Source organism: Bipolaris maydis (assembly GCF_028858645.1).
Source record: "Bipolaris maydis strain C4 unplaced genomic scaffold PSV08scaffold_2, whole genome shotgun sequence".
Classification (NCBI taxonomy): Eukaryota; Fungi; Ascomycota; class Dothideomycetes; order Pleosporales; family Pleosporaceae; genus Bipolaris; species Bipolaris maydis.
Genome location: NW_027093858.1, coordinates 2,217,875 through 2,232,226, shown reverse-complemented (window position 1 = coordinate 2,232,226; position 14,352 = coordinate 2,217,875). Strand labels below are relative to the sequence as shown.

Sequence of the window (14,352 nt, the reverse complement as noted above, 5' to 3'; positions counted from 1 at the left end):
TTCCGTCATGCAGCTGCACGGGCCGCGGCTCCACGCGACTTCGCGTTGCGGGGCGGAGCGAACTTTTGGCTCTTCTGGAACTTTTTGGTTCCGGCGCGCACTTGTGCTCGCAATTCCTCGCCATACACACACAATGGCTCGTAAGACCAGCCTCTGCCTGTAAAAACGCCAAGAAGCGCCGACCTTGCTAACTTGATGGGCGAATTCTAGCAGCCATGGACGTTGAAGATGACGACCCAGTCGTAGCCGAGTACGATGTCTACATCACGCCTGATGTAGCTGAGCAGCAGCTCTATGTCCTCCAGTACCTGAATCGCCCCCCAGACCAGCCCTTCACCAAGGCGACTGAAAGCCAGCCGACCGAGCTACGCATCAAAAAGGACTCTGGGTTCATCGAGGTCGACGTGCCCATCAACATTCACCGCAACTACAACCGCCTCGCTGGTGTGCGATGGGGCGAAGCCATGCGCAAGACTAAGGGGTTTGGGCAAAAGGCTTTTGGTATCGCCTCTGGATTTGAGCGGACCATGCCACGCAGTGGGAACCGGCCTGGCGCTGCCGGCGAAGGAGCACCCGTAGCACCCGTTACCGCCGAGGATGACGATAACATCGAGGAGTACGTGACTCATTTTGAGGACGCCAACGAGAAAGGGCACGTCCTCAACACACAGACTTTTGGAGGCCAGATTTTGCATGAGGACGGCAAGGGCCCTAGCTACATGCTCGGCACGTTCCGTGACAGTAAGTTATCGCAACCTGAATTGCGCCGTCGACCTTCCGCTAATTTTTGGTAGACGAACTCCACCTCACACGCATTGACGGTCTGGTACAACTCCGAACACAATTTCACCACATTGACGCCTCCGCCCAGCTAGAAGCAGTTCAGCGCCGGCGCGAAAAAGAGTCACAAGAGGGCGCAAAGCTTGCAGAGCCAAAAGCTTTCCTCGCCCAGGTCAAAAAGACTGGTGGCGACACAGCTGCCGAGCTGACGCAAGCTTTTATGAAGGCGACAAACCAGGAACAGTGGCAAAGACTTAATTACTTTGACGAAAATGTAAGTAGTCTGGTGCAAGACGGCTACGCATAGCAACTAACGTCTTTTGCAGGACGAGAGGGCCTTTGAATCGTATCATGAGCGACTATTCATCCAAGACGTCGCATCCGCACCCAAGCTGCAGGCTAAAATTGACAATAGCGGCTTTCTCGACACCATCAGCACGAGCGGCAAAGGAGGTAAAAAGAAGTCCAGGCGCAGTATCCAAGACCTGGTTGAAATCTCCGACGAGTCCGACGAAGACGAAGAAGAAAAAGAAACCACAGAGGCCAAAGAAAGTTGAAGTGAATGAATACCAATGCGCATGGCGAATGGCATTAGCTCTACCCTGTCATACACTTACTAGATACCCCCGAAATACCATGACGAATATCAGTAGTACCACCAGAACCTTGCTACTTTAGCATCGCTCAAACACACGATACAGGCCCTTCAAGTTTGCGACTTCAATGACCCCGCCCTTGAGCATCCCTCGTGTTCCTACTAGCCGTGCCTTGCACGCCGGGAAAATGGTGTACTCGATCGCTTGGAGTACGGTCTTGCGTCTCGCGGCAATCTCTTCGTCGTCGTCTTCCTGCGCCTTGGCTTTACCCTTTCCGTTCTTGTCACCATCTTCCTTGCCATCAGTTTCGGTCTCGGATGCGAACGGAAAGCTCTCCGGTGCATAAAACGATGCCAACTCCCTTAGGAGCGTCTGAAAGCACGCCTTTTCCTCCTCCCAATTGACATGAGGCCCCAGGCGAAGCAGAAACTGCGGAAGCTTGCCCATGCATGGTGTGTAATCCTTCAATAAAAGCGGTATGGAACAGAGCTCGCCCTGTGGAGTGATGTCAATGGCAAAGTACTCGCTCAGCAGCGCCGCCTTGTTAACAAGCTGCTCCCTGACCACATCGACAACTTGATTCCAGTCCACTTCGTCCACTGATTCGCCTGCGTTACTTTTTTCCTGTTGCACTGCTATCTTGAGCAGCTCTTCCAGAGATAAAGGTGGATCAAATCGTATGTATCCATAATTAGCAAAGTCCGTCAGACCGATTTGGTAGAAAAGCTCGTTGCACAGCATCCCATAATCGATGAGAAATAGCTTGACTCCACCCTGAATTGCTGCAATGCGTTTTTGCTCGTCGACAATGCCAACAAATGTGTGTGTTGAGATGATGTCGGTGAGCTCCGTGTGCATTGCGTCGCGTACTTCTGCGCGCAGTTCTTTGATGGATGTCAGGCGGCATGCTACTGGTTTTCTTTCTGTAAATTCGTATTCCATCTCGCTCTCTTCGTCTGAGGTATCATCTACTGGTCGTTTGGGCTGCAGCATTGATGTGATTTTGCGAATCGAAGTGTCTGTTCGGACTAGATTGTTCTCGTTTCGTTTTCTGGTAGATGTCTGTGGTGCCCTTGAGGCGCTACGATCTGATGCATCGCCCTTACTAGGAGTCATGGGTAAAGTCGGTTTCAGGGGTGTTGAGAGTGGGACCTTAGGGTTCGCCAGCAGTGACTGTGTTGCAAAGGATCGACTGGTGTCGACCTTGCTGAGACTGTCGCGAATCGAGTCACAGACCATATTAATAATTTCTTCTTCGTTCAAGAAGTGCACCTCTCGCTTTGTAGGATGTACGTTGACATCAACTCGTTGAGGCTCAATTTCGAGACTGAGGTAGAAGAATGGATGCCCTCCTTTGGGTAGGAACATTGCATATGTCTGCTCAACGCTTTTCTTGATCGCTTGAGATTCAACTGAACGGTGGTTGATGAAGAGCAACATCTGCGTCTTCTTCGCGCTGTAGTTTGCATTGCTGATCCAACCGTCGCACTTGAACCCCCAGCGATCACTTTCAACGTTCAAGGCTACTAGGTCGTTGGCGGCACTGACACCATGGATTTGCCGAATGCGATCTTTTACCGTCGCAGATGCAGGTACTGTCACACTGTTTCCAGAAGTTTCATTTGCCTTTTTGCATGAAAAGGCGACTCCTTGGCAATGCACAGCATAACGTCCGACAAGTTCGAGGATTTTGGCATACTCTTCGCTAGCTGAACGAAAGGCCCGACGCCGAGAGGGGACATTGTAGAACAAGTCTTCAACCTAGCACCACATGAGTTCCATTGCCCAAATCTGATTCTGTTTGGACATACTGTAATGGTGGTACCTTGTCGTCCTGCTTTGGGCTTTGGTTCTGCGCTCTGGCCCGGTTTTGGACTGATGAGCTTGCCGTCTGCGAAATGGGCTTCCCAAGCACAACTTGATTCTTTCGTCCTCGTAGTGACTTTGAGATGGGCAATGTGGCTGATACTCGCCAGCGCCTCGCCACGGAAGCCATACGTGCCGATTGAGGTTAGATCCTCAAAGGCCTTGAGCTTGGAAGTAGTAAAGCGCTCGCATAAGATTGGCAAATCTTCTTTCTGGGATAGTTAGAATACGATGCTGCTATTACAAGTCAAACATACGTCAATGCCATGTCCGTTGTCGGTAATCTGCAGAAGCTTGAGACCACCATCTTTCACTAAGATTTCCAGTGCGGTCGATCCCGCATCCACGGCATTTTCAATCAGTTCTTTCAACGCATGCATAGGCGCGACGATGATTTCCCCAGCAGCAATCTTATTGACGACATCCTGCGAAAGCGCCTTGATCCTGCGTGGCGCAGGAAGTGAAAGGCTATCGTCACCTTTGCGTTTAGTTCCACGTGGCGATGATTGTGAAGTATCCATTTCGTTGGCTATGTTTACGAGCCGACAGGCAGAGAGAGAAGTATCCTGTGGAGGTAATAATGATGGCACAAGTAAGATAGACTAGACGGAAGGCGCGATACGTGAAGCGCCCCACTTTCGCGCGCTCACGTGCCGGGCCTACGTACTACCCTCTCTTGACGCAACGCTTCTCGCCTTGTAACCATCTTCATGACCTGTATTCAGTCTTCGTTCACGCGAAGAGAATGTGAGCGCCAGTGAAAGAACAGCATGTCAAATCACGCTAATGTGGTTCTCTAATGATTAATCACCAACCCTCTGTCGCCACTGTGACATGCTCAAGCAGACACGCGCACTGCAAATCATTTGCGCAGAACATTATCATTTCTTTCGAAAACTACTAGCGACTTATATTTGAATTTATCATTCTAAGAGGGTTGTTCTGTGTTGAATATGGCACCTCCGTCATACGCCCGCGCCACGGCCTCGTCCACCTCAAAAGCTAGCCCAAAGTCATCAAGAATCACCCAAAACCCAGAGGTGGTAAAACCGACTCCATCACCCAACTCCAAGAAATTGACAGAGCCGCGTGTACAAAACAAACCTACGATACTATTGAGTCCAAAGACACCAACCAGCCTAAGCAAAGCCAACAACTCCACTCCGACATCCCAGGAAAAGAAGAAGGCTCTCAAACGCCCCTCAACGCTCACATCCCACCAAAAAGACACCATAACTTACAAACGCGACCTCTACCACATCACCCCAAAAGACGCCTCAAAGCCCTGTTTCCTATCCCTTCTCCCGTCGGAACTCCGCACCCAAATCTACACCTACATCCTCCCCACAACCCACTACATCTCGCCCTCATGGCCCTCCCTAAGCAAGCCCAAGCACCACGCACCCCCGTCCCTCCTCCACATCAGCCGCGCCATCCGCATTGAAGCAGCATACACCTACTACACAACCACCACCTTCCACTTCACCGTCCGCAACCTCGATTTTTCACCCGTAACACGCTGGCTCGAGGACCTAGCACCCCATCACCGCGCACTGCTCCCGCGGAACCACCGAGGCCTGAGCATCAACGTCATCCCGGCTATGAAAAACATGTTTACCTATCCGCCCAAGGGATGGCTACTAGATGCAAACGTGGAGCATCATTGGCGGGCGTGCCAGCCCTTTGGCAACATCTACACTGTGCATGGCGAGGCGCACAAGATGCATTTTGTGATTTTTTGTCGACTGGCCGAGTGGTGGCGGCGGTGGGGGGCGCTGCAGCTCAAGGGCGAGGTCAAGTGCAATTATGCGTTTGAGCAGAGTCCGTTTGCGAATCCGTTTGGTATCCCGGATTTTCTGGATGAGGTCGTGCTGAGGATGTTTTTGAGGCACCATGCGTGTGTGGTTGGTATGTCGTGTGTGGACAAGGCGTGGAGGAGGAATCGGAGGGCGGCGGGGATGAAGGATGAGGGGGTTAGGTTTTTGGAGGCGTTAGATACGTGGTATAGGGATAGGTGGGGTAAGCAGGGGGGAGTAAATGAGTGGAATGTGAAGATGGAAGAGGCGAAGAAGGCTATTGGAAGGTGGTAGTCATGAAATGCTCGTATATAGGCTTTTAACATATTCTCCTTGGGCACTAGGAATTCCATCCATTATCACTAGCTGGGACAGGTTAATGAATCAGCCTTATTTTAGTAAATGTAATCCTTCCCTCCTTTGTAATTCGAATAATCCAACAAACTAGCACGACCCCGTCCAAACGCCTACCAAACGCCGATAATCTGCCGTGGGGTATCGCATCCAGTTCTCTTTACAGCATACCGTCATCAGGATACACAAAATATCTACCGTTGACGAAGAAACGACGGCTCAAAGCCATAAATCGGGTTCCCAAGCTATCACCATCATCGTTAGCATTTCTTCTTTTTTTTCCTCGAAAACCCCTCTACATCAAACAAGAAGAAGAAGAAGAAGAAGAAGAAGAAAAAACTCACCCGTTGCAGCGCAAACACAACATCAGTAACAGAAACCGTCTTCCTGCCACTGCTATCAATAATAGCGCAAATATCTTTGAGAACCTAAAACAGTGGTATCATTAGCCCCCCCCCCCCCAAAAAAAAACGACAGACGCATAGAAAAGGAGCGTGTCGTAATAGCAAAGGACAAACATACCCGTGCCAACCGGTCGCGCAGCGCCTGGCGAATATCAGAGTATACTAGAGCAGATATGCGCTTAACGCCACCACGGCGCGCTAGTCGTCTATCGTAGATATATCGTCAGTAAACCCCTCTCTCTATTTCCTCGCAAAAGACAAAACAAAACAAAAGGACTATTATATACCTGATATCGCCATTGGTAATGCCATGAATGCTATCTCTCTGAATCTTCCTATGCAGTCCCATTGTGTTAGTTCTCGCACACATGGATATATATATATACATATACACGCATTTTACTTGGTAAGAAGGCTGGCATTTGACCTACATGTGTCGTTTCATGTGGGATTTGGGGCGCCCAAGAAGGCTTTTTCCAAGGCCGCCAGCGCCTCGACCGAGGCCTATGCCGAGCTGTGTCGCTCTTGATGGTGCAGACGACGCAGGTGGCTGAGGTCGAGGAGTTGAGGATGCGCCGGTGTAGCGCGGTATCGCGCTATACTGGTTGGGCCTTTGAGTCGACATGGTTTTGGGTAGGGGAAAGATGGTAGGTGAGGTGTAGAGAAATGGAGAACGTAGCGTGTGGTGGGTAGTGAAAGGGCTACACGCGTCCAACGCGTTTGGTTGGGGACGCGCTATCAGGTGAGACAAGTGAAGGGGGGAGGAAGTGAGATGGAAGCAGAGTGTGGGGTATCGATAGCGAGGCTGCACATGCTGCAGATACGGGAAATGCAGGGCAAGCCGTGCGGTACCACAACCAAGCTCGCCAAGGCTGGGGGATGGCCAGATGCCAAACCTCACATGCATGATAGATAAAAAGCAAAAAGCACATGATGCAAACACGACATGTTGAGCGTGACAAACGTTATTCATTAAACAACCAGGTCCCAGTCCTGATGTATTACTAATACTTGGGTATCAAGGATAGCTGAGGGTCGTCATATCCAAAACCGGGAGAGCCCAGCTACGAGATGAAGGTAGCCTCAGTGAAAAGTGTGCCCTCCTCCTCCTTGATCTCATCGCCAACCTTGACTTTGATGGTCATCTTGGGCGCATATTGGTAGATGTATGGCTTGGTGCCTGCTGCACTGGCAACAATCGTCTTGATAAAGCCCGGGACCTCGGCCATGACGTCAACGCGGTCAATTATCTCACCCAGAGAGCCTGCGATGTCTGCGGTGACATCCTTTCCATCCTCCGTCTTTCCAACCCAGTGGTAGCTTGCTGCAGTAGGCGCTGGCCAGCCAGTCTCGTCTTGCTTGGTCTCGGTGTGCTTGACATCGCCGTCGGTGTTTGCAAAGAGGAGCTTGCCGTCGGTGGCAATACCGGCGACTCGGACGATTGTTGAGGCGTACGAGGCGGGGGTTGTGAATTCCATGAGAATAGCAGAGTATGAGGGGGACTGGAAGTTGACAAAGTTCCACCGGGCAGCTAGATGTGTTTAGTCGGGAGGCATGTATAAACGGTGCACGATGCTTACCGGCGTGGTGGGGCTTCATTCCCTGGAGAGCATGGCTCAGCATGCCACGGCCCTTGACGTCGACCGGGCCCTCTTTGGTGTGAATGGCGCCCTCGACGCTGCATCGAGGCCAGAAGTGGTGGTGCATCGACCCCCATGGTTCCTTGGGGTTGGTACCGTAATTGGTGGTGCCATCCTTTCCGCCCATAAATCCAGGCGCGGTCCTGGTGAACTTTACATCTACCATGCAGTCCTCTCGGACGGCCGCCTTGATGGTGTACTGGGTGCCATCCTCGGAGAGCTCAATGGAGACGCCATCGGCGAAGAAAGAGTGCTGCTTCTCGTCGAAACCGTAGTTGTAGACGGGGTCGCTCGCCCAGAGGAAGGGCTTCTCGTTGTTGGGGAAGAAGAGCTTGCAGTTGAACTGGACGGTTACACGGAGGCCACTATGCAGCGTAAGCACAGAAGCGAGGCGGGTGTACAGAGGGGGCCAACGCACGCAATGTTGTTGTAGATGACCTGCAGGAAGCCCTGGTGGCCGGCGTCGCTGAAGATGTAGAAGGTCTGTGTCTCGACATTGGTGTAGTCGAGCGTGGACCACTTGAGGTGGTCCTTTGTCAGCTCCGTGTAGGCAGGCTCGTCGCCCTTCTTGCCCACGGGCTGGATGGCCTCAGGACCGTATTCGGGCTCCTGGGTGCCGGCAACTGCGGCTAGCCTGCATCTGTTAGTCGGCGTACTCGAGTGCAGTGCAGCACCCAGGGCCCAGGCATCCCTCGTCACTCACGTTGACTTTGCCCAACTGAACATTTTGGGGCACGGCGATGCAGTGCACTATTATGCAACGGGGCGTGCGAGGCTCCGTCTTGATTGGACGGCGACAGGGGAGAAAATCTCTGTAAAGACTTGTTCGACAGGGCCGGGAGCTAAGATGTCGAGGGGAACAAGAGCACGGCAGGGCGGGCAAGGGCGAGACGGACGGGGTGGAGCAGGCTGATGTGTCGTGGGGGCGGGAGGGCGCAGAGGGTTGAGTGTATGTGTGCGGTGGGCAAGGACTTAGCTGTGCCTGCACAAGAGTGGCCAACGATGGACTGGAGCCAGCAGAGGCAGAGGCGGTGGATGGCAAATGCAAAGGGTCGCGTCGAGGCTTGGCCGCAGCCTCCCGATGTTCCTTCGCAGACGGATGGGGCAAGCCGCGCCAGGTGCTGTCCACCACCCCTCTGACGATCATTTCTCGCCGCTTTTCTGCCGCCCGGCCTCTGCCCGTGCCTTGGGTACTTACATAGACTCGCTGGTACCGCCGCCAGCAGCACCAGCAGCACCAGCAGCACCCGCACCATCACCACAACAACCACAACAACCACAACCACGGCCCCGGCCCCGGCCTCGCGCGCATCTGCCTGTGCTGACTCCGGCCTTCCCGCACCATTGCGGACGAATTGGCGCTGCCCACTCGACGCCTAGCGCGGGGCTCCATCTGCATCCACTGATCCTGGCTGCCCATGACGAACCTCGATGCTCTGTAGCCAGGCACACGACCAGCCCGCCCGTTGCTCCTCCGCCGCTTCTCTTGTCCGGCCCATTCGACGGACCTTTGTCGCAACCGACGAGCGAGCTTCCATCGCACAGTCGCCCTCTGAGCCCCAAGTAAGCGCAAGCCTCTCCGTCCTGTGCGTTCGCGCCTTCCGTCATGGCCTAGACTGACCTAGCCGCTCTTTTTGACAGAACTCTCTTCTGTCCCTCGCCGCCCATCATGACGTCTACTCCCCCCGCCCAGTCTGTCCGCTTCAGCGAGGTTCACGAGGAAATCGAGCCTGCCCAGGCCGTGCGAGATGTTGCCGACCTCACTAGCAGCCCCGCCGAAGCGCCCCAGCATGGCCCACTGAGCCCCCAGGCCGAAGCAGAGCTACGCAGCCTGTCGTCGACCCTCCAGAAGTCCCGCATGCAGGCAAAACGCATGGAGAACTTCTCGTTCGAGCCCGTCTCGCTTCCACCCTCCCGCGTAAGCAAACTCTGGATCATGACATGCCGCAATTAGCGCCCGTCCAGCTAACACTCCACAGGCACCTTCACCCAGCCCAGCCTCGCGAACAATTTCAGGACACTCCGCACATCGCTCTTCCATACCCTCTTCGCCTGCCTCCGCCATGCATTCTCCACCATTGACGCCTGCAGGAACATCGTCCCGGGATGAAAAAGCAGGCGGCCAAGTACACAGCAAACATCCAAGCGACCCCGCCCTCATGACGCCGCAAATCTCACCTCCCCATGAGCCTCCGCCAACCTCCATGGATTCGTCTCTTCAGAGCCACAATGAAAGCCAGTCTTCGTTGCCAGTTCCGGGATCGCCAAGAACCGCACCGCAGTCCCCTCGACCATCCTCGGAGTTGCCCGCCGTAGTTCAGCCCCATCCAAAACGCAATCCAGCATTTGCCATAGGTCCTACTGGTGATTCCAACCCAGCTTCCCGGGACGCCAGTCCTGCCGGCTCTGGTGGTGATCGCACGCCAGGCGCATCCTCCCCGGCACCTGGTAGCCGCCCATATACACCACAAGGAGAGAAGGAAGACACCTACACTCGCTCCAAACGTGCGGCACAGGCGAGAAACCTCGACTCACTAGAAGCCCGCTACATCTACGGTGGTCGTGATGGACGCAGTTCGGCAGCATCATCAGTATATCAGTTACCACGCTCCAAGGGCACTGATTCGGACAAGGAGGACAACAAGCGGTCGAGCATATTCGGAAAGAGGTCCATCAAGGGCCATGGCTCTGATGCTGAAGATGTCAAGTCGCCGACCGGTAAACACCATGGATCAATGGCTGAACTCAAGCGCTTCTTCAAGATTGGACACAAGAACAAGGACAAGGACAAGGACAAGGAAAAGCGCGGAAAGTCTCCTGCACCATCCATTCGGAGTCAGAAGATCAAGTCAACCAAATCCGGTACCATGACACCGCCCGTAACGAACGGTTCGATACATGTCCCCTTTGCGGATGACCATGGCCTGCAAAGCAAGTACGGAAAGTTTGGCAAAGTGCTGGGATCCGGTGCTGGTGGCTCGGTTCGGCTTATGAAGCGAAGTAGCGATGGCACAACGTTCGCCGTCAAGCAGTTCCGTAACCGCCATTCGTACGAATCCGAAAAAGATTACAACAAAAAGGTTACTGCCGAGTTCTGCATAGGATCAACACTCCATCATGGGAACATTATCGAGACCATGGACTTGGTGAATGAAAAAGGAAGCTACTTCGTCGTCATGGAATACGCACCCTTTGATCTGTTCGCAATAGTAATGACGGGAAAGATGAGTCGCGAGGAGGTTGCCTGTGCCACACTGCAGATTCTCAATGGAGTCACCTATCTGCATAGCATGGGCTTGGCTCACCGTGATTTGAAGCTTGACAATGTCGTTGTCAACGAACACGGAATCATGAAGATTATTGATTTTGGTAGTGCCGCCGTCTTCAAATATCCATTTGAAGACGAAATCGTCCTCGCCAGTGGTATGTAGCACGAGACATTATACCAGCAGCATTTCTAACTTGTTTTCAGGTATTGTCGGCTCGGATCCTTACCTTGCACCTGAAGTGTATGATCTGTCCAAGTACGACCCACAACCTACCGATATCTGGTCACTTGCTATCATGTTCTGTTGCATGACATTACGCCGGTTCCCATGGAAAGCGCCACGGATATCCGATAACTCATACAAACTCTTTGTCTCACCTCCCAACGACGGGCCAAGGTCGATCACCGGGCCCTCCAAGTCGGCTACGGATCTTGAGAGTACGGCACGTGACGAACGCCGGCAATCTGGGCTTGGCTCTGAGTCTACAACCCGGCATCAATCCTCTGAACACCCTTCGACTGAGCCGCGCGCATCTACGTCATCAAATGGCCAGCAGCCGCCGCAGGTGATCAAAGGTCCTTGGCGCCTCCTGCGTTTGTTACCTAGGGAGAGCAGACACATTATAGGCCGCATGCTGGAAGTCGACCCCAAGAAACGCGCAACGCTGGATGAGATACTCGAAGACAAGTGGGTCATCAACAGCGAGGTGTGCTCGCAAGAAGAGGGCGGTAGGATAATACGAGCCGGAAACCATGAGCATACGCTTGAGCCTGGAGCTGGAGGCTCGTCTGCTCCTAATACACAACAGAAGAAGTAAAAGAAGGACAGAGGCGATAGCTTATGGAGAGGGGGACTGGTAGATAGGCGGCCGGGACGGTTAATATTGGGGTATTTTTTTGGATGATTAGACAGGTGGGTGTTTGACCAAAGGTGGTTGTTGCTGTTGTTTGCATGATGCCAGATATTCCCATGTCCGAACTAGAGAGGAGATTCCTTGTCCTGTTTTTCTTCGACTGCGTGTACGCGCGCGGGGTATTTCCTTTTTCTTTTTCTTGGCAAATTTTTAGAGGTTACGATCACAAAGAGAGCGATATATAAATATATATTTGATACAAATGGAGAGGAGATGGGGGGATGGGGGATGGGGGTGTAGGGTTTGAAAGAGAAAGCAAGAGATTCGTAGGGAAGAAGGGGGTATAGCATAATAAAAAAGCATTGCGATGACCAAGGTTGCCCTTATGCATGATGATAGTAGTGGCAGGTAAACTAACAAGCTAGTTTATCCGCATGACATGTATGGGGGGGGGGGGGGGGGGGGGTAAGGGGGTGTTATGTGCACGTGAGCCACCCCGTTGTCCGTCTATGCAAAACCCGTGGGGCGCGGCAGAAAGGAGGCGGCAAAGGGTGGGGGAAAGGAGTGTGTGTGTGGTGGTGGATTAATGTGGCCATCTCACGCAAGACTATACGGCGATGTCAAGCAAAACAAGAGAAGACTCCGTGTCACGATCGGGAGGAAAATCAACATTGAAAGCATCTTCCGCAGAGGGAGAAAACGCGCAATCTACGTGACCAAAATGTCCATGTACCATGTACGATTGTTTACACCCTTGGTAGTTCGCTGGCTTGATTTGCCCGTCCCATGTTCCCTGACCCCTCCCCTCCCCTCCCCAGACAGACACGAGCGCGCCAAGGCCAAGCCGAAAGGAGTGAGGAGGAGACAAAAGGGTAAGAAGGAGAGAAGGGGGGGGGAGAGAGAGGCCTAACCCGTGTAGCGCAAGCGAGAGGGAAGCGCTGAAACACGAAACATTTTCGATCACGCTTTTTAGGGTCTTCGCCAAGGCATCTGGTTTCGTAACCCGCGCCTGTACCGTACCCCATCCTGTCACATTACCCCTAGGAGTAACTCTCCCCACACACATACGCACGCGCGCACGCACGCACGCACGATGGGCAAAAGCAACGTCAAAGAAAAGATCAAACAAAAACGAAGCAAAGCAAAAAAAAAAAGGTTGCCAGAACTAACAAGGTCCAAGGGTCCTTGTTGTGCGCGCGCCTGGCATTTTTGCTGACTCTGGGGTGGGTGTGATTGATTGTCTGTGCGCGCGCCTTTGTATCCTGCAGGCGTCCGTCCCCCCAACGCGCGGATTTTTTAGATTTGGTAAGTGTCAGATCGATGCTTGAAGCGGGCTGGAGCGGTGCGGGTGTTAAAAATGATGAAGCATATCCGATTGGGTTCGAAACAAGCTTGTTTGAGAAGGAGAGGGTTTAGATGAGCAAGTTTAGCTGGAATGGAATAACTAGTAAAGTACGTGTGGGTAATGTATGTAGTATGTGAGGGGCACACACAGCATTGGCATGCCCATGGGATTCCAGGCCTAGCGGTCAGAGAGGGCATTGGGCCTTGGTTTGCGCACACTTCTGCACTTGTTGTCTCTCCCACCGCGTGCAAGGATGTGGGTGGTGTCTGTTTCGCCGTCCACGGTGGATCTTTTTACGAAGCTTGATGGTAGTGTGGGGATGCGACACACGTCAGATGGGCGATTGTATGCCCTGTGGTTGGTGCTGAGGCTAAACGGTAGGCCAGGGTCCATTGGTTACTCGCTAAAGTATGACCATGACTGACAGTGACTATCCAATGCGTGATGCCGTGTGTGGAGAATAAAGAGGCAAAGAGATGCGGATGCAGAAAGTGGCCGGACTATTGCGCGAATGTCTTGCAGTAGCGGGGCCGAGGGAGGGCTCGTGATGAGGCAGAGACCGTGTTTGTAGTCTTTTTTTATTGTGTTTATTCTTGCTTTTCATGCTATTTGCATCTTGTTTACCGCCATTTGCGCCTGCGACTACGGATGTGGTCGGGTACTGCAAGCTGCGCTAGCAGGCATTTTCTAGGTATGTGTGTACTATGTACACAGTAAGAAAGTTCCCAGAAAAATGGCAGTTCGGCCGGGCGCCCGTTCGTGTTCACGGCGGTAATACCGTACATTATAGTCAAAGGACCATTAGGCGTTCAGCAGCTGGAACACGCAATGGTGGTGGGTCTCGGCGTGTAATCAACTTCGAGGGCAGCGCAATGGAGGGGTTAGCAGGCCATGACAGAGGGTGGCACCGCGGCAAAACCAAGGGCTGCGCAAGCAACAGGGTAGTCCGTTTCATGTTCGTTTGCCCAGGCTACGTTTGGGGGGACTCCGTCGCGAAGGATGGGTTTGAGATTAATGCAGAGTGGTCTGTACCGCGGCTGGATGGGGAATGGTTGGCGGGGGGAGCAACAGCGGCGAGGCGTCGCAGGTTAAGTCTCGCTTGCGCTTACCCTTTTTCTGCTCGTCGTGAACTATCACGACGATAGTCATGATGATGATGAGTGGATGGATTATGGTCCAAGGAGATAGTCTGATGACGGAATTTTGCAGCAGATTGACAGGCGGTCATCATGACAGATGGCGTCCCCCATACGGGCCGTTGATGCACAGTCAAACACCGCAGATCGAGAGAGCCAAGGCATGTACAAGTGCCGGATGCAGCGACGGTGGTATCTTGGACATGCACTAGGCAGTTTTCCGCTCTCTGTTGCCTGGCAGCCTGTATAGCGGTAGTAGTAAGAAGTAAGAGAGGCCATAAGCAACCAAGGCAGAGTGGTACCGAGGCGTGGC

The 14,352-nt window shown here is 53.1% G+C and overlaps 6 protein-coding genes across 6 annotated transcripts; 3 read left to right on the top strand and 3 right to left on the bottom strand.

Annotated features, from left to right (window-relative positions):
- The first annotated feature begins 109 nt into the window (after positions 1–109).
- Positions 110–1,576, top strand: PSV08DRAFT_399075 (DNA-directed RNA polymerase III subunit Rpc5). The gene is made up of 4 exons (XM_066093571.1): positions 110–140; positions 211–741; positions 795–1,054; positions 1,107–1,576. The coding sequence occupies exons 1-4, from the start codon at positions 134–136 to the stop codon at positions 1,335–1,337; spliced, it is 1,029 nt and encodes a 342-aa protein (XP_065949824.1). The 5' UTR covers positions 110–133; the 3' UTR covers positions 1,338–1,576.
- On the bottom strand, positions 1,105–3,804 carry PSV08DRAFT_384572 (histidine kinase-like ATPase). Its single transcript, XM_014228801.2, has 3 exons — positions 3,500–3,804; positions 3,188–3,454; positions 1,105–3,137 (listed from the first exon to the last, which is right to left on the bottom strand). The coding sequence occupies exons 1-3, from the start codon at positions 3,761–3,763 to the stop codon at positions 1,455–1,457; spliced, it is 2,214 nt and encodes a 737-aa protein (XP_014084276.1). The 5' UTR covers positions 3,764–3,804; the 3' UTR covers positions 1,105–1,454.
- A 391-nt stretch (positions 3,805–4,195) lies between these two features.
- On the top strand, positions 4,196–5,397 carry PSV08DRAFT_216173 (uncharacterized protein; the record flags this gene model as incomplete). Its single annotated transcript, XM_014228802.1, has 2 exons — positions 4,196–4,254; positions 4,363–5,397. 2 exons carry the CDS (start codon positions 4,196–4,198, stop codon positions 5,330–5,332), a joined length of 1,029 nt encoding a protein of 342 aa, XP_014084277.1. The 3' UTR covers positions 5,333–5,397.
- A 189-nt stretch (positions 5,398–5,586) lies between these two features.
- PSV08DRAFT_359186 (histone-fold-containing protein) lies at positions 5,587–6,421 on the bottom strand (the record flags this gene model as incomplete). The annotated part of the gene is made up of 5 exons (XM_014228803.1): positions 5,587–5,637; positions 5,737–5,820; positions 5,915–6,002; positions 6,084–6,131; positions 6,228–6,421. 5 exons carry the CDS (start codon positions 6,419–6,421, stop codon positions 5,587–5,589), a joined length of 465 nt encoding a protein of 154 aa, XP_014084278.1.
- Positions 6,422–6,743: 322 nt separating this feature from the next.
- PSV08DRAFT_407400 (oxidative stress survival, Svf1-like protein) lies at positions 6,744–8,442 on the bottom strand. The gene is made up of 4 exons (XM_014228804.2): positions 8,140–8,442; positions 7,855–8,070; positions 7,377–7,801; positions 6,744–7,327 (listed from the first exon to the last, which is right to left on the bottom strand). The coding sequence occupies exons 1-4, from the start codon at positions 8,160–8,162 to the stop codon at positions 6,861–6,863; spliced, it is 1,131 nt and encodes a 376-aa protein (XP_014084279.1). The 5' UTR covers positions 8,163–8,442; the 3' UTR covers positions 6,744–6,860.
- A 93-nt stretch (positions 8,443–8,535) lies between these two features.
- Positions 8,536–11,932, top strand: PSV08DRAFT_195436 (kinase-like domain-containing protein; the record flags this gene model as incomplete). The annotated part of the gene is made up of 4 exons (XM_014228805.1): positions 8,536–8,754; positions 9,130–9,354; positions 9,416–10,859; positions 10,909–11,932. The coding sequence occupies 4 exons, from the start codon at positions 8,536–8,538 to the stop codon at positions 11,520–11,522; spliced, it is 2,502 nt and encodes an 833-aa protein (XP_014084280.1). The 3' UTR covers positions 11,523–11,932.
- Positions 11,933–14,352: the final 2,420 nt, after the last annotated feature.

Bases quoted from the DNA above. Each gene is read 5' to 3' on its own strand.
- PSV08DRAFT_399075 (XM_066093571.1), top strand. The intron at 742-794 runs GTAAGTTATCGC...AATTTTTGGTAG, and splicing joins GCTCGGCACGTTCCGTGACA to ACGAACTCCACCTCACACGC. The intron at 1,055-1,106 runs GTAAGTAGTCTG...CGTCTTTTGCAG, and splicing joins TTAATTACTTTGACGAAAAT to GACGAGAGGGCCTTTGAATC.
- PSV08DRAFT_384572 (XM_014228801.2), bottom strand. From the start codon at position 3,763: ATGGATACTTCACAATCATCGCCACGTGGAACTAAACGCAAAGGTGAC. The intron at 3,455-3,499 runs GTATGTTTGACT...TAACTATCCCAG, and splicing joins ACAACGGACATGGCATTGAC to AAAGAAGATTTGCCAATCTT. The intron at 3,138-3,187 runs GTATGTCCAAAC...ATGTGGTGCTAG, and splicing joins GACAAGGTACCACCATTACA to GTTGAAGACTTGTTCTACAA.
- PSV08DRAFT_407400 (XM_014228804.2), bottom strand. From the start codon at position 8,162: ATGTTCAGTTGGGCAAAGTCAAC. The intron at 8,071-8,139 runs GTGAGTGACGAG...TAACAGATGCAG, and splicing joins TTCAGTTGGGCAAAGTCAAC to GCTAGCCGCAGTTGCCGGCA. The intron at 7,328-7,376 runs GTAAGCATCGTG...AAACACATCTAG, and splicing joins AATGAAGCCCCACCACGCCG to CTGCCCGGTGGAACTTTGTC.